Below are 27,001 nucleotides of genomic sequence, written 5' to 3' on the forward strand. Positions count from 1 at the left end.
AAATTACAAACTCTTAAATCAATTATTCTAATATTGTAGTACTGTTCTAAAAGTTGTGTTTGAGGTTTTCTCCAAATCAGTTCTAACAGTTATATCAATCCCACAACGCCCTGTGGTCATCGTCACACGGTGAATGAAAAACTTCTAAAAAGTGTCATACATTTGTGAAAATGAGGCAGACGAATTGGGCGTCTGCTCGTCAATCTGCGGGGCACATTTCATCCCTGAGACCTTCCACAACTATCAACAATGGAAGGAGGGCTTCAGCAAGAAGTTGCTTCTCAAAGAGGATGCTGTCCCTTCCATCAATGTGGCTTCTAAAGTATCTCAAACAGCCAGCAGCACCAGCACAGACCACAAACATTATCACTGGCATAGAAGTGAACCGGGCAAGTGTCTCTACTCCCAGGTTAGCTAATGTCTCTAAATAACACGGATAAAACTAACCAAATCTAAACACGCCTAACAGCTGTTGGCAGCTAACTGCTGATGTTGTCATAGATCGTACACGCCTATGGGAAATAGTTGTTTTCAAGGTGTTTGGGCGCTGCGCGTTGCACCAATTCGGTCTTTCTGTGACTCTGGGGGAGTTTTCTATACGGCGTTCCGAGTGCGGGCTAAACTGAAATGCAATACTTTGTCCATGGATCAGATCGCGGATTGGGTGGCATTTTGGAGAAGCCCCGGAGCCATGCTTTCTTTGGAGGGGTCAATTGTGTAATAATAATAAAAAGGAGTTTCTTTAACTTTTGGGATAACTAGACAATTAAGTAAAAAGTAGTCGCTTTTGACCATAGCATGGGTTGGTCACTTCCATAGCAATATCTTGAATTATAATCACCAACAATTACTTCATTAACTGCCAATCGTATCCACGTATTGTTGAATGTTTTATCCAAAAGATTAAAATGTCATTAACTTGGAAACTTGGAAAAGCTGTAACAACCTCATAATATAAAAAAGTGTTCTTAATAAGTCCAAGTAAAGGAAGTGGAATTGCTTTGCAAACCTTCATATATTCTGAGTAATATTAACCTGAAATTTACCAATGAATTCAACATGGAAAAACTCCCCAGTGTTGTTTAACAAATCACATACACAATGAATACCCTTGTTAAACCCAAGGCCTTTGAAAATGGATTTCCTATTCTTTTAAATAAATATATTATTCCAAATCAATGTTTTGTGGGGGGAAAAATTGTGCTCGAATATAAATTGTCCAGAAAATAACATCACAGGTCATTTTAGAGGGTCAAAATTTCATGAGGAACACCAAGTTTATTAAACAGACTGTTAGCGATATGATACCACATAGAGGTAGGATTAGACAGACATCATTTTAACCATTTAATTCCAAAAGCACCCACTAACGACTCAACATCAGTAGCCTGTAAACCTCCATGACCATAGTCTTTCACTAATTGAGATTTCAGAATATAATTTCATTCCTCCAAATAAATCTAAATAACAAAATAGTTGCATTAGATTGACGATAACAGTAGATAGATTAGGCTATAGCCTAAAAACAACTGGCTGTTGTTCACAAGCATATTCAGTTCCTATACATATTATTCATACTTAATTCAGTGATTGAAATTGTGACCCCATCCTCAGTAGCCTATTCCAGCAGGCTATTGGAAACAAGCGCTTCTTACCTCGCTATTAATGTTGAATAAACAAGTCTGTTAATTTGAACTAAGCAAGCTGCTAAATCGTTCAGTTTACATCTTGCCGACATCTTGTCTAGGCCACTATAGAATATCTGAAATGAGATGTAGGCCTGTCAGGGACAAGGCTACCTGCATTTATCCAAGCAAACCATTGCAAAGTGTAATTACAATCATAAATACAGATTTTAGTCTGTAGTCTGTTAGGCTATTGCAATGACAAGTCAATCTTGCAAATGGGCCATTTATAACGGTTTGTAGTCTTAACATCCGTCACATAATAATGGCACAATTGCCAGAATATAGCCTAACATTCATTTTTTAAAAGTTTGTCCAAGTGTTTCTTGCTCAGAGATTTCGAAATTCTCTGTCCAACTGTCATCACTCAACTCTACAGTCAGATTTATCTACAGTTATGAACATACGCAAACGGGATTTATTTGGATATTCAGCTAGCGGGATACACGCTGCACCGGCAGGGTAGAACAGCAGACTCCGGTAAGACGAGGGGGGGGGGGGGGCTCCCCAGGGGTGCGTGCTCAGTCCCCTCCTGTACTCCCTGTTCACCCACGACTGCATGGCCAGGCACGACTCCAACACCATCATTAAGTTTGCTGACGACAACAGTGGTAGGCCTGATCACCGACAACGACGAGACAGCCTATAGGGGGGAGGAGGTCAGAGACCTGGCCGGGTGGTGCCAGAATAACAACCTATCCCTCAACGTTACCAAGACTAAGGAGATGATTGTGGACTACAGGAAAAGGAGCACCAAGCACGTCCCCATTCTCATCGACGGGGCTGTAGTGGAGCAGGTTGAGAGCTTCAAATTCCTTGGTGTCCACATCAACAACACGACAAAGCCTATTCGCCCTCAGGAAACTAAAAAGATTTGGCATGGGTCCTCAGATCCTCAAAAGGTTCTACAGCTGCACCATCGAGAGCATCCTGACCAGTTGCATCACTGCCTGGTATGGCAATTGCTTGGCTTCCGACCGCAAGGCACTTCAGAGAGCAGTGCGTACGGCCCAGTACATCACTGGGGCAAAGCTGCCTGCCATCCAGGACCTCTACACCAGGCGGTGTCAGTGGAAGGCCCTAAAAATTGTCAAAGACCCCAGCCATAGACTGATCTCTTTGCTAACGTTTGGCTACCGGTACCGGAGTGCCAAGTCTAGGACAAAAAGGCTTCTCAACAGTTTTTACCCCCAAGCCATAAGACTCCTGAACAGGTAACCAAATGGTTACCCAAACTATTTACATTGTGTACCCCCCCCCCCCTTTACGCTGCTGCTACTCTCTGTTTATCTTATATGCATAGTCACTGTAACTATACATTCATGTACATACTACCTAAATTGGCCCGACCAAACAGTGCTCCCGCACATTGGCTAACTGGGCTATCTGCATTGTGTCCCACCACCCGCCAACCCCTCTTTTTACGCTTCTGCTACTCTCTGTTCATCATATATGCATAGTCACTTTAACGATACCTACACATATGCATACCTACCTCCTCAATAAGCCTGACAGGTGTCTGTATATAGCCTTGCTACTCTTTTTTCAAATGTCTTTTTACTGTTGTTTTATTTCTTTACTTACCTACACACACCTTTTTTTCCGCACCATTGGTTAGAGCCTGTAAGTAAGCATTTCACTGTAAGGTTTACACCTGTTGTATTCGGCGCATGTGACAAATAAACTTTGATTTGATTTGAATAAATAAACATAAATACAAAAATAAGGAACACAAACAACACACAGACATAACACTGGAACAGAAACAATAACGCCTGGGGAAGGAACCTAAGGGAGTGACATATATAGGGAAGGTAATCAGGGAGGTGGTGGAGTACAGGTGAGTCTGATGACACACAGGTGCGCATAACGATGGTGACAGGTGTGACAAAAAATATATTTCTGCTACTCTAATTAAGTTGGTAACCAGTTTATAATAGCAATAAGGCACCTCAGGTTTGTGGTATATGGCCAATATACCACGGCTAAGGCTATATCCAGAAGAACAACCCTTAGTCGTGGTATATTGGTCATCTAACACACCCCCTCGGACCTTATTGCTTAAATATACTGTATGTACAGCACCAGGGTGGCTGCTGAAAACCATGTTGCCTTAGAACAAAACAGGTTTTCTATTTGTCCTTTCACTCATACTTTATTTTGAATAAAACTTCAGGTCAAGAGTTATGAATGGAACCGGTTTCTAGTGATAGCAAGATTAGGAGATAGAATGAAAAACCTCTTTCAGTCACTGATAATGCAATAGCATATGGGTTGTTTCACCAATTATAGTGCCTTCAGAAAGTATTCATACCCCTTGATTTTTCCCCACATTTTGTGTTCCAGCCTGAATTTTAAAATGATTAAATGTAGATTTTTTGTTTGTTACTGGCCTACACACACAATACCCAATAATGTCTAAGTGGAATTATGTTTTTCGAAATGTTTACAAATGTATTAAAAATGAAAAGCTGAACTGACTTGGGTCAATAAGTATTCAACCCCTTTGTTATGGCAAGCCTAAATAGCAGAAAATAATGTAACAGGGTTGACCGTTTATCTTAGAAGGCATTGGATGTCTGATAGCTGTGCTGGTGGTTGCATGCTGACATGGGAATAGATGGGATTCCACTGACTGCAGGAATGTGTGTTTTTGTGTGCGCACTACTATCTGATCTATGAATCTCTTGGATGACCTGCTTCACTATGTAGGCTATGTCTTGACCTTTTCTACTCCATATGAAGCCTGATTATGCATGATACACAGACCCTGTATTAGATGAGTGGAATGTACAGAAAACCACACACTGACCACTGTGACAGGAATTCACATTTGAGTTTCCAGAAGCATGCTGAAGTGTATGCTTGTGTAGTGATTCATAAGACGTATGCTATATGTACCTTTTAACACTTCCTGCCGTGGTTTATGATATGGTATTATAATGTCTGTATGTGTGCTCTTTGGCTTCAGTTGATGGATAACTTGACTTTCACTCCATTATGATGTGGATCTGCTGTCCAGGGTGACGGCGCCAGAAGATGGGAGCTCACTGACAACGTGATATTTCTGATTTAATTTCTCCTCTATCAATGAAGTCTGCACAGTCCAGAGTGGCCTTATACAATGATTAATAAACAAAAAGATTAGTCAAACACCTGTGAAGTTTCTTCTGACTGGATGAACTGTGTGGGATACCCTTTCTGTAGCTGAACACAGCTCTGGTTGGCAGTCTTGCAAAAGGTTATTTTGTACACTGTTGTTGTAAAGAGGATAACAGCATATAGTCATGAAAAATTACTTTTATTCTTAAGAGTAAGAAAAATTTGATACAAAACAATTGCTTATTTCTACACTACCAGTCAAAAGTTTGGACAAGTTACTCATTCAAGGGATTTTCTTTATTTTTTATATTTGAGATTCTTCAAAGTAGTCACCGTTTGCCTTGATGACAGCTTTGTACACTTGGTATTCTCTCAACAAGCTTCATGAGGTAGTCACTTGGAAAGAATTAAAATTAACCAGTGTGCCTTAAAAGTACATTTGTGTAATTTCTTTCCTTCTTAATGCATTTGAGCCAATCAGTTCTGTTGTGACAAGATAAGGGTGGTATACAGAAGATAGCCCTATTTGGTACAATACCAAGTCCATATTATGGAAAGAACAGCTCAAATAAGCAGAGAAATGACAGTCCATCATTCCTTTAAGACATGAAGGTCAGTCAATACGGAACATTTCAAGAACTTCAAGAAAGTTTCTTCAAGTGCAGTCAGTCGCAAAAACCATCAAGCGCTATGATGAAACTGGCTCTTATGAGCACCGGCACAGGAAAGGAAGACTCAGTTACCTCTGCTGCAGAGAATACGTTCATTAGAGTAAACTGCACCTTTAGATTGCAGCCCAAATAAATTCTTCAGAGTTCAAGTAACAGAGACATCTCAACATCAACTGTTCAGAGGAGACTGCTTGAATCAGGCCTTTATGGTCAAATTATTACAAAGAAACCACTACTAAAGGACACCGATAATAAGAAGAGACTTGCTTGAGCCAAGAAACATGAGTAATAGACATTAGACTGGTGGAAATCAGTCCTTTGGTCTGATGAGTCCAAATTTGAGATTTTTGGTTCCATCCGCCGTGTCTTTGAGAGACGCAGAGTTGGTGAACGGATGATGTCTGGATGTGTAGTTTCCACCGTGAAGCATGTAGGAGGATGTGTGATGTTGTGGGGGTGCTTTGCTGGTGACACGGATTTATTTAGAATTCAAGGCACAATTAACCAGCACGCCTACCACAGCATTCTGCAGCGATACGCCATCCCATCTGGTTTGCGCTTAATGGGTCTATCATTTCTTTTTCCAACAGGACAATGATACAATACACCTCCAGGCTGTGTAAGGGCTATTTGACCAAGAAGGAGAGCAATGCTGCATCAGATGACCTGGCCTCCACAAGCACCCAAGCTCAACCCAATTGAGAAGGTTTGGATTGAGTTGGACTGCAGAGTGAAGGAAAAGCAACCAACAAGTGGTCAGCATATATGGGAACTCCTTCAAGACTGTTGGAAAAACATTCCAGGTGAAGCTGGTTGAGAGAATGCCAAGAGTGTGCAAAGCTGTCGAAGGCTAAGGGTGGCTACTTTAAAGAATCTTAAATGTAAAATATATTTTGATTTGTCGAACACTTTTTTGGTTACTACATAATTCCATGTGTTATTTCATAGTGTTGATGTCTTCACTATTATTCTACGATGTCGAAAATAGTACAAATGAAGGAAAACCCTGGAATGAGTAGGTGTGCCCAAAACTTTTGACTGGTACTGTATGTACACAGTCAAATGTATGATATAGAGCTAAAGAGACAACTGATTAGCAAACAGGGATAAGTTTCCCAAAACAAAAAGGTTTCAAAACCATTCAAAGATAGTTACTTGATTCCAGGTGCCTCTGTACACTGTCACCTAACCAGATGAGCAACATTGTAGCATGATGTAGCATTAGAAGAAGTGATAGTACTTTCAAGATCATCCCTAAATACTTACTCAACCTTAACACACTCCAAGGTTTCCTTCTTACCAGTGCAAGACAACTTTTGTTGTTAATATATATATATATATTTTGGTCTCACGTAGGATATTGTGTCGCTTTGTTTTTAGGCACAGTACGTCCGGTATAGTTTCACTGGACATTAGAATTCTTCCATTAGTTTATCCCACCTCCCAAATATACTCTCCCCCCTCTCCATAAACATGTCAGAATTTTACAATGAAGGATGGAAGGAGAGTGACCAGAGACAAATCAACTCCCAACTATTTCACAACCTCTCAATAACCTACTTATGACTTGTTGTTAAACATCACATTCTCAAACTTGACTATCCTCCCTCCTTCAGTCTCTACCTCATTTTGCTCCCAAGTCTCCACTTCCCCATTCCTTTGCTCATAGCGGCGGATTCGCACCTTTCCCGTTGTGGGGAGTGGGCATGGGAGACCCTTTGGGGCCTCTTTGAAGAGAAGTTGTTTCATGACATCTTGACTGGGTTGAACCATGCCTGATGGAACCACCAGTGCATTACCCTGGTCTACCTTTGGAAGGGGAGATGGTGAGTTCTTGACTTCAGGCTTTGGAGAGGCTGCATGCTCCCATCTTGCCGGGGAAGGTGACCGCTGTACGGGTTGTGGTTGCAGTGTCATCTTGACCTCAGTCATTGGCAAGGCTGCATGCTCCCATCTTGCCGGGGAAGGTGACCGCTGTACAGGTTGTGGTTGCAGTGTCGTCTTGCCCTCAGTCATTGGCAAGGCTGCGTGCTCCCATCTTGCCGGGGAAGGTGACCACTGTACGGGTTGTGGTTGCAGTGTCATCTTGACCTCAGTCTTTGGCAAGGCTGCATGCTCCCATCTTGCCGGGGAAGGTGACCGCTGTATGGGTTGTGGTTGCAGTGTCGTCTTGACCTCAATCTTTGGCAAGGCTGTGCACTCAGCTCTTGATAGCGGGGGAGCATGAGGACGTGGCGATGTGTCTTTTACCTCAGTGTGAGGAAAGGGTGTCGGAAGATGTCCTCTTTGTTGCTCCCCAGTGTTGCCACCTCCCCCTGCCCTTCGCATCTCTGGCATGATCCCGGCCATGGTGGCTCGCACTGTGGGGTCGCTCTGCACCATCCTACAGACAGCATTACAGTACTGCTGTCCTTGGAGACTGAGGATCTCATAGATCATAGCCGGACAGACACTAGGGGTGTGCAGCCTGACTCTGGCACAGAGTTCAGCAATGATTTTACCCATAGCCCACACGTCTGAACGCAGGTCTCGTTGGCCCCGCCTCTGCAGGACCTCAGGGGGAGAGTAGGCCTCGTTGCCCATATCCACAGCAGAATTTAGGCCATTGCGGAAGAATTTGGCCAGCCCCATATCAATGATCACAGCTCGGTGAGTGTCATGCTCTACCTGGAAGAGATCATTTGAGAGGGGTTGAGAAATATTGTTTTATATCTAATCTAAGCATTTAGTGTGACAATGTCCTTTATTCCCAACAACAGGTGAACAACTGCTTCTAAAGTCTTGCATCATTAATGAAGAACATTAAAACAACAAAAATTATTTTAATGCCTGTCTCACCATGATGTTCTCAGGCTTGAGGTCCTGATGGACGATATCTTTGCTGTGTAGGTGAAGTAGTCCTTCACACATGCCTGTGATGATGGTGGCCTTTACAGATGGAGTTAACTGTGGGAGATCAAAGGCTTTCATAATCAACTGATGAGTTAACTTGCACTTTTTTTGTAATAGGTATGGAAGGCACCCTGAAAATCCTGTATGCTTAGATACTTATTTATCAAATATATTTCAAGTTTTTCTATGTGAACTTTCATCAACACTGTCACATGCATGTTTGGTGGCAGCAGCGGGATCCATAGGCCTACCTGTATTTGAGATTGTTGTGATTTGAAGATGGTTGTCTCCAGTTCTTCTCCAAAGATGAACTCCATGGGGATGATCCACTTAGAATCCTTGAGTGTTGGATTACCCAGAAGCTTCACTATGTTAGGATGAATTGCCTTACTGGAGTCCCAGGTCACAGAGAAAGTGTGAAAGAAAATGGTGAGAAAGGGTTATGAGGGCATTGGAGTCTACAGACAGCACAACTAATCACTTCTGTAGTGACCTTCACCAGCACCCTCATCTTCACATGTATCCCAAGAATACAAGAAGAGATCATCTTTTCCCCCTTCGTTTCCCACTGGGCTCCCAAGTGGCGCAGCGGTCTAAGCCACTGCATCTCAGTGCTTGATGCGTCACTACAGACACCCTGGTTCAAATCTAGGCTGTATCACAACTCTCCGTGATTGGGAGTCCCATAGGGCTGCGCACAATTGGCCCAGCGTCGTCCGGGTTTGGCCGTATAGGACGTCATTGTTCTTAACTGACTTGCCTAGTTAAATAAAGGTTAAATATATATATATATTTTATCATAGACAAAAATGAGCTCACTTTAACACCAAAATGAGACACAGATCATTTTCTTATTTTTAAAAATGTCTAGAAACAACCACATACACTATATACAGTGGGGCAAAAAAGTATTGTCAGCCACCTATTGTGCAAGTTCTCCCACTTAAAAAGATGAGGCCTATGATTTTCATCATAGGTGCACTTCAACTATGACAGACAAAATGAGAAGAAAAAAAAGAATCTGGAAAATCACATTGTAGGAGTTTTAATCAATTTATTAGCAAATTATGGTGGAAAATAAGTATTACACATACCTTTGGTTATGTCGTGTAGCTCATATTCGTTTTATTCAAATCAAAATAATAGATCTAAATTATCTTAAATAATTGAATTCACCTGTACAGGTCTCCATGCATGAGACAATGAGATTACAGCTAGATCTGAAATAAAACTTGATTTGACTATTTTATGACTGCAATTATTTGTATGCTCCTTCTCAAACATGTCTGTTTTCACATAATATTCTCATTGCTGCATTTCTTTTGTGACCAACTGCTGCAACTGGCCCACAACCACATCACGTTCGGGCAGGATTTTTTAAATTTCAGTGCGAGTTATCTAGCTCACTAGAGATTCACTCACTGTAGTCTTTTCAATTATCAAGCCTCTACACAATATTAGCCGTGATTTCAATGAGAAGACTTCAAAATGTTCAACGAAGTAGACTACTAAAAGACTTCAAAAACCTGGGGTAAGGGAACAATGTACACAGTATATCTAACGTTAGGTGGCTAACACTAGCTAATGTTATCCATATCATACAAATTCATAACATATGTATTTTCAAATTTGTAACATATTGTATGAATTGCAAATTGCTAACGTTAGCTGTGTTTAGCTAGCTGGCTAATGTTAGTATAACAATATTTTCAACCCACTAGTTATGATTTAGATAACTAGCTAGCTACATTAACAAAATGTAACGTTAGCTAGGTAGATTCTTTGGCTCACCTTGACTAGCTAACTAACGTTAGTGTCCGAACAGCAAATGCTGTAAATTTAACTATTTATCAGCTAAAGTCACCTACTTAACTTAGCTTGCTACCAGAGATTAACATATTTTCTCAAACTAACTTTAGCTAGCTAGGCTAGGGGTTAGGGGAAGGGTTAGCTAAAATGCTAAGTAGTTGCAAAGTTGACAATTTGCTAAAATGCTAATGTCTTCCGTGATGAGATTCAAACACGCAACCTTCAGGTTGTTAGAGGTTCGCGTTATACCCCTACCCATCGACCCCGACTAACCACCCTCATTTTGTTTTTGCCAGAAGTAACCTTCTGTCTTATGTAACCATACCAAATGTAACATATTCTAATTTGAGTGTCCTGGATTTACATTTACTATGTTACGTCTAGTCTATGAGACCAGGCTGATAGACTGTGTATTCTTACCTCTGGAATCGTGAAATGTATAGCTAGCTAGTGTCTATTTAGTGTTGATAATTTTAACTGTCAGTGCCAATATGTGTTTAGGCTAGTTCTTATGATAAACATTTACAATGCATCAGCTGCTAAACTAACAGGACTAAGGGGACTGCGGGAAAGCTGGGTAGCTAGAGACTAGAAAGGAGGAACAGAATGGCCTTTTTTACACGATGCATAGAGTTGTGTCATAGAGACATGAGAAATTATTGTACTCAATATCTTTGTACTGGAAAGATTTTACATTTCTTTATATGACAACCTTGTCATATAGAGACAGTGATGGCCGCCTCACTTCGCGTTCCTAGGAAACTATGCAGTATTTAGTTTTTTTTATGTGTTATTTCTTACATTGTTACCCCAGGTAATCTTAGGTTTTATTACATACAGTCGGGAGGAACTATTGGATATAAGAGCAACGTCAACTCACCAAAATTACGACCAGGAATACGACTTTCCCCGAAGCGGATCCTCTGTTTGGTCCACCACCCAGGACAATGGATCAGATCCCAGCCGGCGACCCAAAACAACGCGCAGCAGAAGGGGCAGACGAAGCGGTCTTCTGGTCAGGCTCCGTAGACGGGCGCACCGCTCCAGAGCATACTACTCGCCAATGACCAGTCTCTTGACAACAAGGTAGACTAAATCCGAGCAAGGGTTGCCTTCCAGAGAGACATCAGAGACTGTAACGTTCTTTGTTTCACGGAAACGTGGCTCACTCGGGATACGTCAGAGTCGGTACAGGCACCTGGCTTCTTCACGCATCGTGCCGACAGAAACTAACATCTCTCTGGTAAGAAGAGCGGGGATGTATGCCTTATGATTAACGAGACGTGGTGTGATCATCACAACATACAGGAACTCAAGTCCTTTTGTTCACCTGACCTATAATTCCTTACAATCAAATGCCGACCGCATTATCTACCAAGAGAATTCTCTTCGCTCATAATCACAGTCATGTATATCCCGCCCCAATCAGACACATCGACGGCCCTGAAAGAACTTAATTTGACTCTATGTAAACTAGTATCCACATATCCTGAGGCTGCATTTATTGTAGCTGGGGATTTTAATAAGGCTCATCTGAAAACAAGGCTCCCTAAATTTTATCAGCATATCGAATGCGCGACCCGGGCTGGCAAAACCCTGGATCATTGTTATTCTAACTTCCGTGATGCATATAAAGAACTCCCCCGCCCTCCTTTCGGAAAATCTGACCACGACTCAATTTTGTTGCTCCCAGTCTATAGGCAGAAACTAAAACAGGAAGCGTCCGTGCTCAGATCTGTTCAACGCTGGTCCGACCAATCGGATTCCACGCTTCAAGATTGCTTTGATCACGTGGCCTGGGATATGTTCCGCATAGCGTCGGACAATAACAATGATGAATTACGCTGATTTGGTGAGCGAGTTTATTAGCAAGTGCATCACGGATGTTGTACCCACAGCGTCTATTAAAACATTCCCCAACCAGAAACCGTGGATTGATGGCAGCATTCACGCAAAACTGGAAACATGACCGAATACAAACCGAGTAGCGATTCCCTCCACATGGCAATCAAACAAGCTAAGCGTCAGTATAGAGACAAAGTAGAATCGCAATTCAACGGCTCAGACATGAGAGGTATGTGGTAGGGTCTACAGTCAATCACGGACTACAAAAGGAAAATCAGCCCCGTCGCGGACCACGATGTCTTGCTCCCAGACAAACTAAACAGCTTCTTTGCTCGCTTTGAGGACAACACAGTGCTACTGACACGGCCCGCTACCAAAACCTGCAGGCTGTCCTTCACTGCGGACAACGTGAGTAAAACATTTAAACGTGTTAACCCTCGCAAGGCTGCCGGCCCAGACGGCATCCCCAGCCGCGTCCTCAGAGCATGCACAGACCAGCTGGCTGGTGTGTTTACGGACATATTCAGTCATCCTTATCCCAGTCTGCTGTTCCCACATGCTAAGAAAGCGAAGGTAACTGACCTAAATGACTATTGCCCCGTAGCACTCACTTCCGTCATCATGAAGTGCTCTGAGAGACTAGTCAAGGACCATATCACCTCCACCCTACTTGACACCCTAGACCCACTCCAATAGGTCCACAGACGACACTACAGTGGTAGGCTTGATTACCAACAATGACGAGACGGCCTACAGGGAGGAGGTGTGTTGTCAGGAAAATAACCTCACACTCAATGTCAACAAAACAAAGGAGATGATTGTGGACTTCAGGAAACAGCAGAGGGAGCAGCCCCCTATCCACATCGACGGGACAGTAGTGGAGAAGGTGGAAAGTTAAGTTCCTCGGCATACACATCACGGACAAACTGAAATGGTCCACCCACACAGACAGCGTGGTGAAGGAGGTGCAGCAGCACCTCAGGAGGCTGAAGAAATTTGTTGTCACCAAAAGCACTCAAACTTTTACAGATGCACAATCGAGAGCATCCTGTCGGGCTGTATCACCGCCTGGTACGGCAACTGCTCTGCCCACAACCGTAAGGCTCTCCAGAGGGTAGTGAGGTCTGCACAACGCATCACCGGGGGCAAACTACCTGCCCTCCAGGACACCTACACCACCCAATGTCACAGGAAGGCCAAAAAGATCATCAAGGACAACAACGACCCGAGTCACTGCCTGTTCACCCCGCTATCATCCATAAGGCAAGGTCAGTACAGGTGCATCAAAGCTGGGACCGAGACTGAAAAACAGTGGCTGCTGCCAACATACTGACTCATTTCTAGCCACTTTAATAATGAAAAATTGATGTAATAAATGTATCACTAGCCACTTTAAAACAATGCCACTTTAATAATGTTTACATACCCTACATTACTCATCTCATATATATATATTGTACTTTATGCCATCTACTGCATATTGCCTATGCCGTTCGGCCATCGCTCATTCATATATTTTTATGTACAGATTTTTATTCATTCCTTTACACTTGTGTGTATAAGGTAGTTGTTGTGAAATTGTTAGGTTACTTGTTAGATATTACTGCATGGTCAGAACTAGAAGCACAAGCATTTAGCTACACTCTCATTAACATCTGCCAACCATGTGTATGTGACAAATAAAGTTATATATATATATATATATATATATATATATATATATATTTTTATAGACATGTTTGTCTGTGTGCGAGTGTGTGTATCTGCAGGCCAGTAGAGGAAGAAGTATTATGACCTGATGAATGGCTCATACACGGCCCAGACTGTGCCTACAGGAGGCCCTGACCTGAGGCTTATCACAACCATCATTTTCATGTAATATTTATGATTTACCTTTATGGTCCCTCATGCTTGAGTCTCATTGCCTGCTTTTGTGTAATGTATCTACCTAATCCGCTCTTCTCATTGTTTCTGTGCAGTCTTCAGATATCAGGCGGAAGCTGTCCTCTGAGATAGCTGGCTTGGCAGCAGGGATGCTAGCACTTAACCGCAGATGCACCAGCCCCTGCTCTGTGGACACGAGCTTCAGTTAACAGCATCTAGACACGCCCCCCTCCTCCATGGGGGAACCCTACACCCCAGGCTCCTCTGCTTCCTCCCTGGGAAAAGGAATGCACTACACACCTCACTCCTGGACTCCGTTCTCACAGGACTCGGGCTACTCTGTTGCCAGGTCAGTCCGTCATGTCACCACACATGAAGTTCCCTCAGGAAATAAAGGTTATTTGAATTGACACACCCTACACCCAGTTGGGGTGACATTGAGTCTATGGAAGATAATAATACAAATATAACATTAGGCTATAAACATGCATAACAGTAGTCTAGAAAATCCGATCCTGGGCAAGTGACTAGGGTCTGATTTCAATGTCGGACTATTTTGGCATCTTTGATAAGGGATATTTTTTCCGGGTGGGTCCTCTTCAGACAGACAACTCTCCCAATAAATCACCAGGCAAACCAAAGTCTCTCCTTCCAGACTCACATTAAGCATCTCCAATCCAAAATTAAATCTAGAATCGGCTTCCTATTTGGCAACAAAGCATCCTTCACTCATGCTGCCAAACATACCCTAGTCAAACTGACTATCCTGCCGATCCTTGACTTCGGCGATGGCATTTACAAAATAGCCTCCAACACTCTACTCAGCAAATTGGATGCAGTCTATCACAGTGCCATCCGTTTAGTCACCAAAGTGACTATACTACCCACCACTGTGATCTGTATGCTCTCGTATGCTCTTGTTGGCTGGCCCTCGCTTCATATTCGTCACCAAACCCCCTGGCTCCAGGTCATCTATAAGTCTTTGCTAGGTAAAGCCCTGCCTAATCTCAGCTCACTGGTCACCATAGCAGCACGTCCTCCAGCAGGTATATTTCACTGGTCACCCCCAAAGCCAATTCCTCCTTTGGCAGCCTTTCCTTCCAGTTCTCTGCTGCCAATGACTGGATCGAATTGCAAAAATCACTGAAGCTAGAGACTCTCCCTCACTAACTTTAAGCACCAGCTGTCAGAGCAGCTCACAGATCACTGCACATAGCCCATCTGTAAATAGCCCATCCAACTACCTCATCCCCATACTGTTATTTATTTTTGCTCCTTTGCACCCCAGTATCTCTACTTGCACATCTATCACTCCAGTGTTTATTTGCTAAACTGTAATTATTTCACAACTATGACCTATTTATTGCCCTACGTCATTTGCACACACTGTATTTACACACCATTTCTATTGTGTTATTGACTGTATGTTTGTTTATTCCATGTTTAACACTGTTGTCGTTTGTGTCGCACTGATTTGCTTTATCTTGGCCAGGTCGCAGTTGTAAATGAGAACTTGTTCTCAACTAGCCTACCTGGTTAAATAAAGGTGTTCTCAACTAGCCTACCTGGTTAAATAAAGGTGTTCTCAACTAGCCTACCTGGTTAAATAAAGGTGTTCTCAACTAGCCTACCTGGTTAAATAAAGGTGTTCTCAACTAGCCTACCTGGTTAAATAAAGGTGTTCTCAACTAGCCTACCTGGTTAAATAAAGGTGTTCTCAACTAGCCTACCTGGTTAAATAAAGGTGTTCTCAACTAGCCTACCTGGTTAAATAAAGGTGTTCTCAACTAGCCTACCTGGTTAAATAAAGGTGTTCTCAACTAGCCTACCTGGTTAAATAAAGGTGTTCTCAACTAGCCTACCTGGTTAAATAAAGGTGTTCTCAACTAGCCTACCTGGTTAAATAAAGGTGTTCTCAACTAGCCTACCTGGTTAAATAAAGGTGTTCTCAACTAGCCTACCTGGTTAAATAAAGGTGTTCTCAACTAGCTTACCTGGTTAAATAAAGGTGTTCTCAACTAGCCTACCTGGTTAAATAAAGGTGTTCTCAACTAGCCTACCTGGTTAAATAAAGGTGTTCTCAACTAGCCTACCTGGTTAAATAAAGGTGTTCTCAACTAGCCTACCTGGTTAAATAAAGGTGAAATAAAAATAATACAATAAAAAAAAGTTTGCAGGCAAAACCTTTGCTGTGGTTTTACTGAAGATAGTTGATGAAAACTAGCCACTTGTGAAATGCATTCATTAAAAATAACCTCTGATCTCCATCTTGCTAGCTACTATTTTATCCAAGCAGATATAGTGACCTAGTTCCTCTATGCCAAACGTATGTTCTATTACATACAGACGCTGTTAAATTAGAGCATGGAACGATGTGCGCTGAGAGTCGGGAAGCAAGTTCAGGGAGTGAGTGTTTTAATAAATAAACACAACGTAAGACAAAATAATAAACACGAACAATGCACAGATATGACACAGGAACAATAACGCCTGGGGAAGGAACTAAAGGGAGTGACATATAAAGGAAGGTAATCAGGGAAGTGATGGATTCCAGGTGAGTCTGATGCACAGGTGCGCGTAACGATGGTGACAGGTGTGCGCCATAACGAGCAGCCTGGTGACCTAGAGGCCGGAGAGGGAGTACATGTGAAAGTACACCATCCCCGACGCGCTGCTCTAGCCGCAGAACGCAGACCAAAATGACGATTCAGGGGATCCGGAGCAGACCGGTCACCTCTGCTGAGGTGCTGGAAACCTATCAATCTGGCTGAGCAGGGAGCATGGCGACCTAGAGTGCCGGAGAGAAAGCATACGTGACGGTACCCCCTCCCTGGCGCGTTCGGCTCCAGCCGCAGGTGGCCAACCAAAGGGACGACCCCGGGGATCAGGAGCGGACTGTCACCCCTGCTGATGCACGGTAACCTGACAAACCGACTGAGGCACAAGAGCCGGCGGAAGCAGGCGAGTCTGGCGGAGGCAGGGGAGCCTGGCGGAGGCAGGGCAAGCCTGGCGGAGGCAGGGGAGGCAGGGGAGCCTGGCGGAGGCAGGGGAGCATGGCGGAGCCTGGCGAGCCGGCGGAGGGATGAAAGATTGTAGCGGCTCCCGGACCCGACGTCATTCCACCTGACACAAAAAACACACTCCCTGATGCTTCCCTTAGGTGTGGTGTTATTCTGTGACGATGTGTGCTGAGAGTCGGGAAGCAAGTTCAGGGAGTGTGTGTTTTAATAAATAAGCACACCATAATACAAAATAAGAACCATAAATGCAGACATGACACATAAACAATAACGCCTGGGGAAGGAACAAAAGGAGTAACATATAAAGGGAAGGTAATCAGGGAAGGGATGGAGTCCAAGTGAGTCTGATGATAAACAGGTGCGCGTAATGATGGTGACACATGTGCGCCATAACGAGCAGCCTGGTGACCTAGAGGCTGGAGAGGGAGCACGTGACAGAGCATTTGTATTCCCACCACTCGCACCACTCAGAGCGAGAGAGAGGGGAGAGGGTCTACAGATGAGACAGCCTGGGCTACAGAGACCACGGCAGACACCGTAACCACCACTCACACAACAACAGCAGCTACCACAGTCATATACAGTTTGTGAATAGCGTGAGGTAAAATTCAGTGTTATATTGATACAAGATGTGGATATCAGTGATAAAAAAGTTCTGCAGTAGTATCGTGATACTTTCACATGCTGTAACGTCTGCTTCCAACTCACACTCTCAAACACACAGATCCCCTGAACTCTCCAGATCCCAATCACCTGAATTCTGATCACCTGTTCACACACCTGTATGTCATTTACACACATTATTTAGTTCTGCTCATTACACCCCATCATTGTGAGGTATTGTTTTTGTACACATTCTAGTCAGAGCGCTGTTTATTTCCATATTAGTCCTCCCGTATGTCGTAGTTTTTGGCCATCCTCACTGACAAGGTTTTTGGCCTGTTGACCTTCTTCCTGTCCCTGGACCCTGCCACCTCCTGTGTCTTCCTTTACCAAATAGAACACCTACTGCGCCCTGCGCTTGAAACCAGCACTCTGTCTCCCATCACACTCGTTACACATGCATTCTTTTGTGGGTAATATTTTGGCATCAGGACAACCCTAATAGTAAAAGCTAAGCATCTATACAGTTAAATATCGGGATATAATCTTTGACTGATCAAAACTTGTTTTCGCATGGCTCTCGCATCTCTCTGCAGCAGACATATGGTCGGTGAGCAATATGTTTGGAATATCGAATCAAAATAAAATCTCAGTATGGAATTACAATACATATAGAATAGTGAGAATTGCAAAAACATATCATACCACGATAATATTGTATCATGAGGTCCCTGGCAATTCCGAGCCCTAATCCCTATAAATTATGTAATTTAATGTGGGTTAATCTGCATTTCAGGTGAACCCCAGGTCCATTTTGACACATGTAAGATGTTTACAATCATCTGTTCAAGTGTTCACGGGTTAGTGATGACACCTTCAATTTCAGACTTCAGTATTTATACAGAGTTTCGCTAAGTGTGAAGTTGGTACAGTTTGTACCAGTTATGAGCTGGTAGGTGCTGACTGACAACTTTTTAGACAGCTCCCCCAGGCATTTTGCAGGGAGTTTTCCACTTTGGCTCTGTCTAAATAGGGTGGCGAAACGTTTGTGGTTTACCCAATAAATTACTGGGAGCCTGTATATAGTGTTTGACTATTTTTAAATAGCATACAGTTTTACTTGCCATCAGTCAGCACCTCTACCAACTTTTTTTATTGTGTGCGCCAGCCCTTTTTTTTATATGGGGTTAATGACAGCACTTTCAATTTCACACCTATTTTAGAGAAGCAATATTGATATTTTACAAGCAATACTATTTTGTATTAAAAGCAATCTAACCTCTTCCCAGTCATTATCTTTGTATGTTTGACAATGTTGAATAAAACAACCCCATTAAACATTAAAAGTTGTTAACATTTAAGGAATCTGTTGTTGTGATACTTGAATGTGTTTAAAGGCATGCACATTTTTATAATGCATCTCCTTAATGCTCAAAAAGGCATTTCTGGTGCAATAAATTAGCTCATGAGGATACAATGATAAGATCTCATCTATTTCTCATGCTTCTCAAATGGAAGTCTCAATCCGAGCTCATTCGTCTCAAGAAAGTTTCAGGAATTCATTCTCTTAGGAGAAACAGTTCAGATAAATGATACAAAATTGAGATCTCCCATATTTCTACAGAGATGGAAAAAAAACCACTGAGCAAAAAACTTTCCCTCTGGGCTGATATCACCATTCAGCAACCTACCATGATATTACATTGTCGTCTGTCATACTCACTTGTATACTTGACACTCTCTCTCCAGGTCTCTCCTATTGATTAAGTGTTGTGGCACCTTCTTGATTGCAGCCCAGGTGTCATTGTACTTCTCCCTGTAGATCTTCCCAAAGCATCCAGCAGCAAGAGTTTTGGTGGAATACTCCATCTAGGGGGTGGTGGGCAGTGGGGTCAAGATCCGATAGAAATGTGACCAAAAACTACTAAAGCATTGACCTCTGCATAACAATTGTTATAGTACTATTGTAAGGTTAACGTACACCCTACAAAGTCAATTCTCTCAAAGTTACAAAGACAGAATTCCAAAGAAGATCATGGAGTGGATGAGAAGGGTGTGTCTGTTGACTACAAACTAAAGCAAACAATGTTGCAACTGTAGAACAGAGAAATTCTACAGACAGTGGCCGTGTCCGAATAGCCTACCCATACTTGCGTCCTAAATAGTAGGTTGTTTGAGTATGTGAAAAAATAAAGTTTAATAGTATGCAACATTTCAAAAATCAAGTATGTTTTAAATGCCCGGATGTCATTCTCAGTTTGGCTTTGACAACTGCTGAACGATTAGATATACGCATGGTGGAAAAAGTACCCAATTGTCATAATTAAGTAAAAGTAAAGATTCCTTAATAGAAAATGACTCAAGTAAAAGTCCAGCAAAATACTACTTGAGTAAAAGTATGAATGTACCTGGTTTTAAATGAACTTGCGAGGGGTGGGGGTGTGTCAATTTGTCAATAACAGCTGGTGCGCAATGTCTAATATTAAAGAAATCTCAAGTTATTGCTCGCCTGAGGTAGAGTACCTCATGATAAGCTGTAGACCACACTATCTACAAAGAGTGTTTTCATCTATATTATTCGTAGCCGTCTATTTACCACCACAAACTGATGCTGGCACTAAGACCGCTCTCAACGAGCTGTAAAAGGCCATAAGCAAACAAGAAAATGCTCATCCAGAAGCAGCACTCCTAGTGGCCAGGGACTTTAATGCAGACAAACTTAAATCCGTTTTACCTCATTTCTACCAGCATGTCACATGTGCAACCTGAGGAAAGAATACTCTTAGCCACCTTTACTCCACACACAGAGACGCATACAAAGCTCTCCCTTGCCGTCCATTTGGTTAACATGAATATAATTATATCCTCTTGATTCCTGCTTATAAGCAAAAACTAAAGTAGGAAGTACCAGTGACTAGCTCAATACGGAAGTGGTCAGATGAAGTCGATGCTACGCTACAGGACTGTTTTGCTAGTACAGACTGGAATATGTTCTGTTGTTTATCCAATGACATTGAGGAGTATACCACCTTAATCACCGGCTTCATCAATAAGTGCATAGACGACATTGTCCCCACAGTGACCGTGTGTACATATCCCAACCAGAAGCCATGGATTACAGGCAACATCTGCACCGAGCTAAAGGCTAGATCTGCCCGCTTTCAAGGAGTGGGACACTAATCCGGACACTTATAAGAAATCCCGCTATGCCCTCAGACGAACCATTAAACAGGCAAAGCGTCAGTACAAGACTAAGATTGAATCCTAATACTCCGGCTCTGACGCTCGTCGGATGTGGCAGGGCTTGCAAACAATTACAAAGGGAAACCCAGACGCGAGCTGCCCAGTGACTCGATCATACCAGACAAGCTAAATGCCTTTTATGTTCGCTTCGAGGCAAGCAACACTGAAGCATGCATGAGAGCACCAGCTGTTCCGGACAACTGTGTGATCACGCTCTCCGTAGCCGATGTGAGCAAGACCTTTAAAAAGGTCAACATTCACAAAGCCGCGGAGCCAGGCGGATTACCAGGACGTGTACTCAGAGAATGCACAGACCAACTGGCAAGTGTCTTCACTGACATTTTAATACTCTCCCTGACCCAGTCTGTAATACCTACATGTTTCAAGCAGACCACCATAGTCCCTGTGCCCAAGAAAGCGAAGGGAATGTGCCAAAATGACTACCGCCCCGTAGCACTCACATCGGTAGCCATGAAGTGCTTTGAAAGGCTGGTCATGACTCACATAAACACCATCAAAACCTCAAACCCTAGACCCACTCCAATTCGCATACCGCCCCAGCATTCAGTGTTCTCAGCGTTCAACACCATAGCATCCACAAAGCTCATCACTAAGCTAAGGACCATGGGACTAAACACTACCTCTGCAACTGGATCCTGGACTTCCTGAAGGGCCGCCCCCAGGTGGTAAGGGTAAGCAACAACACATCCGCCACGCTGATCTTCAACACTGGGGCCTCTCAGGGGTGCATGCTTAGTCCCCTTCTCTACTCCCTGTTCACCCACGACTGCGTGGCCAAGCACGACTCCAACACCATTAAGTTTGCTGACGACACAACAGCCTGATCAACAACAACGAGAAAGCGTATAGGGAGGAGGTCCGAGACCTGGCAGTCTGGTGCCAGGACAACCTCTCCCTCAATGTGGGCAAGACAAAAGGAGCTGATCGTGGACTACTGGCAAAGGAGGGCCGAACAGGCCCCCATTAACATTGACGGGCTGTAGTGGAGCGGGTCGAGAGTTTCAAATTCCTTGGTGTCCACATCACCAACAAACTATCATGGTCCAAGCACACCAAGACAGTCGTGAAGAGGGCACGACAACACCTTTCCCCCTCGGGAGACTGAAAAGATTTGGCATGCGTCCCCAGATCCTTAAAAAGTTGTACAACTACACCATCGAGAGCATCCTGACCGGTTGCATCACTGCTTGGTATGGCAACTGCTCGGTATCCGACTGTAAGGTGCTACAGATGGTAGTGCGTACGGCCCAGTATATCACTGGGACCAAGCTTCCTGCCATCCAGGAGTTATATACTAGGCAGTGTCAGAGGAAGGCACAAAAAATTGTCAAAGACTCTCATTCATCCAAGTCATAGCCTGTTCTCTCTGGTACCGGCGCACCAAGTCTGGGTCCAAAAGGCTCATTAACAGCTTCTACCCCCAAACCACAAGACGGCTGAACAATTAATCAAATGGCAACCCGGACTATTTACATTGACACCCCCCTCTTTGTTTTACACTGCTGCCACTCGCTGTTTGTTATCTATGCAGTCACTTTAGCCCTACCCACATGTACAAATAACCTTGACTAACCTCTACCCCCGCACACTGACACGATATCGGTATGTATATAGCCTCGTTATTGTGTTACTTTTTATTAAAATATTTTACTTTAGTTTATTTAGTAAATATTTGAACTTTCTTGAGCTGCGGTTGTTGGTTAAGGGCTTAAGTAAGCAAGCATTTCATGGTAAGGTCTACACTTGTATTCGGCGCATGTGACAAATGCATTTTTATTTCATTTGAAAGTATCAAATTTAAAACTGCTAAAATATACTTAAGTATCAAAAGTAAAATTATAAATAATTTCAAATTCTTTATATTAAGCAAACCAGACTGTATATATATATTTTTTTAAATTTACGGATAGCCAGGGGCACAATCCAACGTAATTTACAAACAAAGCATTTGTGTTTAGTGAGTCTGCCAGAACAGAGCCAGTAAGGATGACCAGGATGTTCTGTTCCTATCCTGCCAAGCATTCAAAATGTAATGAAAATGCATGGGGTAAAAAGTAAATAATTTTCTTTAGGATATATAGTGAAGTAAAAGTTGTCAGAAATAGAAAAGTAAAGTAAAAATACAGCATAACTACTTAAGTAGTTCTTGAAAGTATTTTTACTTAAGTAGGTTACTTTACACCACAGGATATGGGTGGGGATGCCCTAGCGGAATCAACGAATAGCGGGAAACAACGCGCATGACGCATTGTCAGTATGAGAAAATCGAATGTTTTAATATGTGCATTTTTGAAAATCGAATATGGTTTAAATTCGATGCACACTATTCCACAATGAATTGGAAGAGGTGGGCTGCGAGTGAAAGGCCCCAGGTCTCTTCAAATAGCCAAACAAAATTAGGCTACTTAATTGTGAAGATGCCATATAGCGAAGGTTCTGTGGTAGTGTTCAAATGTAGGCTAAGTAGTTTTTGTTTTCCTTTAAATAATCACGAGTATTGCATCGTAGGCTACTTCTTTGAAAACAGAAGTTTTATTTATTTTTTAATCCAAAGTGGATTTCTGTTTTCTCATTGAAAAGTTATTGTTCGGTTGGCCTTCCTCTGAGCTTTTTAAACTAAATAGGCCTACTAAAGCATCGTTTGATTTCTGAATGTGCCTGCACCGGGAATTCGGGATGTGGCTGTGTTATTGATGTAATTTTTGGTTTGAACATATGGCTTGTTTAAGTTTAGGCTAGGCTACCTATTTATTTACTTTATGGATCAAGCCTTAGCAGTCATTCTGATCTCGTTCTCGATGATCTGTGCTTTAGTTTATGTTGCTGTCACGCGGTTCTGAAATTGCGATGCACCCGACTGTCCACGTTTTTCCTGTGCAATAGCCTTTCGATTTGAACATTTGAAGTGTTTTGCTATGTGTACTAGGCTATTCACTAATACATATGTTGAAATGGAACCAAATTATATTTTTTTGTCTTCAGTCCTTTTTAAATAGGAGAGATACTGTATGGGCTATGGGGTCGAATGTGATTAGGCAGACTGAGTAGTCCTATAACTCCATTTCTATTCTATTCCGAGTTTACAGAAATTAATCAAATTGGAAATTAGCTACTATCAGGCTGGTTAATAGGATGCATGTCTGTTGAATTCGGAAAAAATCTACCTGCACTCGGTCCCGCACTCGGTCCCGCCCCACCTACTCAGCCAGTCAGGAGCTGCTACTGTGTTGCAGCCGTGACATACTTTTTACTAAATGGTACGTGCTAAATATTATGCAACGATGAGTACATAGTATGCAGTTTAAGTATGTAGTATGGCTATTCGGACACTACCAATTTCTCATATATTAAGGTGGAAATTCTATTAATTCTAAACTGGTATTCTAATCCATTCAATACCAACCAACAACAATTGAGGCACTCCCAGATTCCCTTTAGCACAGTACCCTATTTATGCCAGCGGGGTAAAATGATGTCAAACAGGTTATTTCATACTCTGCACAGAAACAAAAAGTCACATCCTGTGTTGTGTCATCCATTTGCATAGTAACAATATACACTGAGTGTACAAAACTGACCAGGTGAAATCTATGATCCCTTGAGGTCACCTGTTAATCCACTTCAAATCAGTGTAGATGAAGGGCAGGAGACAGGTTAAAGAAGGATTTTTATGAGACATGAATGAATGGAGGGTGGATGGGCAAGACAAAATATTAAAGTGACTTTGAAAGAGGTATGTTAGTAGGTGCCAGGCGCACTGGTTTGAGTGTGTCAAGAACGGCAACACTACTTGGGTTAACACTCAACAGCTTCCCATGTGAATTAAGAATGGTCCACCACCCCAAATACATCCAGCCAATTTGACACAACTGTGGAAAGTATTGGAGTTAACATGGGCCAGCATACCTACACATTGTAAAGTACACGCCCCAATGAATTGAGGCTGTTCTGAGGGCAAAAAGGGGTGCAACTTAATAGTAGGAAGGGGTTCCTAATGTTTTGTACACTCAGTGGAGATAAGACAGAGACATAGCAAGACATAAATTATGTATAGGAGGAAAGCTGTCTGAGGGGCAGCCATCAAGATAGGTCAATACCTTTCAGCGACCATTTGTGGCCTGCCATCAAATATAATGTGACCCCTACTTCTGTTCCCAACACTACAATTATTTGAAAAGATTTGATGTTGGGAGTGACAACGCATTACAATAATGAATTAATAGCTCATGCTATTTAAGCAAAAGAGCGAATTGCTAAACCATGAGCATGTTCAGTGTCTTCAGAAAATATTAATACCCTTTGACTTATTCCACATTTAGTTGTTACAGCCTGAAATCAAAATGAATACAATTTTACAAAATTCTTACCCATCTACACACACAATAGCCCATAATTACAAAAAAAAAAATTATTTTGCAAATGTATTGAAAATGAAATACAGAAATACGTATCTCATTAACAAGAGTATTCACACCCCTTAGTCAATACTTTGTAGAAAGCATTTGGCAGCGATTATAATTTTTTGTAAAAAAACTAAACATTTAACCTTATTTAACTAGGCAAGTCAGTTGAGAACAAATTCTTATTTACAATGACGGTCTACCCTGGCCAAACCTGGAGGGCGCTGGGCCAATTGCGGGCTATGCACTATGGGACTCCCCATCACGGCCGGATGTGATACAGCATAGATACGAACCAGGGTGTCTGTAGTGACGCCTTAAGCACTGAGATGCCGTGCCTTGAGGCGTCACTAGTATGAGTCTTTCTGGGTAAGTCCAAGAGCTTTCCACACATGGATTGTGCAACATTTGCCCATTATTCTTTTCAAAATTCTTCAAGCTCTGCCAAATTGGTTGTTGATCATTGCTAGACAACCATTTTCAGGTCTTGCCATAGATTTGCAAGTAGATTTAATTAAGTCAAAACTGTAACTTGGCCACTCAGGAACATTCACTGTCTTCTTGGTAAGCAACTCCAGTGTAGATCTGGTCTTGTGTTTTAAGTTATTGTCCTGCTGCAATTATAAGCATACCCATAACATGATGCAGCCACCACTATGCTTGAAAATATGGAGAGTGGTACTCAGTAATGTGTTGTATTGGATTTGCCCCAAACAAAAAGTGAATTGCTTTGCCACATCTTTTGCAGTATTACTTTAGTGCCTTGTTGCAAACAGGATTCACGTTTTGGAATATGTTTTACTCTGTACAGACTTCCTTCTTTTAACTCTGTCAATTAGGTTAGTATTGTGGAGTAATTACAATGTTGTTGATCCATCCTTAGTTTTCTCCCATCATAGCCATTCAACTCTGTAATTGTTTTAAAGTCAGTCCATGCAACCTATTATGTGACTTGTTAAACATACATTTCCTCCTGAACTTAATTTAGGCTTGCCATAACAAAGGGGTTGAATAGTTGACAAGACATTTCAGATTTTCATTTTTTTTTTATTGCAAAAAAACATTGATATTATGAGGTATTGTGTGTAGGCCAGTGAATAAAAATTTAAATTGTATCCAATTTAAATTTAGTGTGTAACACAACAAAATGTAGAAAAAGTCAAGCGGGGTGAATACTTTCTGAAGGCACTGTAAATATACAGGAATGAAAATTACTTTTCCCCCCCAGCAATGTGCAGCTCTCCTGACATTGCCTTTACACTATTGGCCACATTGGGCAAATTACGCTGACACCTCTAGAAACCAGATATACATGTTTTTTTAATGCCTCATGATAGGCAATAACATTTGCAATCCTCTCGAGTAGCTACTTACATTTAATTGGATATTGATACAACATATTCATATACAATCACAATTTCCTTTGTTCTACTTTAAAAAGGAAAGTTGATGAACTTAATGCTTGTTATAAATGGGAAGTTAATCAAATACAGTTTATATCTTAAAAAATAAAATAATCTTACCTCTACCTCAGTCAGTTTAGTTCAGGAATGGCTGCTGTCTTGCTGTGTCAGGTTTAAACATGAGAGAACACAGTTGTCTGTGTTTTTGACCTCTCCTCTGCCCCACCCCTAAAGTATTAACGCCCCTTTATTTGGTGTCATACTGTGATGAAACTGTGGGACAGCTTGTAAGAAAAGACATGTCCAAATAATTAACTAATTGCTCATACCTGCTCCTGCTTGCTAAACTCTGCCCGGGACTCTGATATAAGGCAGAGAAACTGATATAAAGGCAGGGCCGAGAGCGCAGGCAGGTCTTGACGG

At 42.2% G+C, this 27,001-nt stretch overlaps 1 protein-coding gene across 1 annotated transcript; it reads right to left on the reverse strand.

Annotated features, from left to right (window-relative positions):
- Positions 1 to 6,413: 6,413 nt before the first annotated feature.
- Positions 6,414 to 26,786, reverse strand: LOC109909411 (dual specificity testis-specific protein kinase 1-like). Its single transcript, XM_020508463.2, has 5 exons — positions 26,699 to 26,786; positions 19,235 to 19,380; positions 8,602 to 8,740; positions 8,297 to 8,404; positions 6,414 to 8,125 (listed from the first exon to the last, which is right to left on the reverse strand). Exons 2-5 carry the CDS (start codon positions 19,378 to 19,380, stop codon positions 7,019 to 7,021), a joined length of 1,500 nt encoding a protein of 499 aa, XP_020364052.1. The 5' UTR covers positions 26,699 to 26,786; the 3' UTR covers positions 6,414 to 7,018.
- Positions 26,787 to 27,001: the final 215 nt, after the last annotated feature.

Source organism: Oncorhynchus kisutch, linkage group LG2 (assembly GCF_002021735.2).
Source record: "Oncorhynchus kisutch isolate 150728-3 linkage group LG2, Okis_V2, whole genome shotgun sequence".
Classification (NCBI taxonomy): Eukaryota; Metazoa; Chordata; class Actinopteri; order Salmoniformes; family Salmonidae; genus Oncorhynchus; species Oncorhynchus kisutch.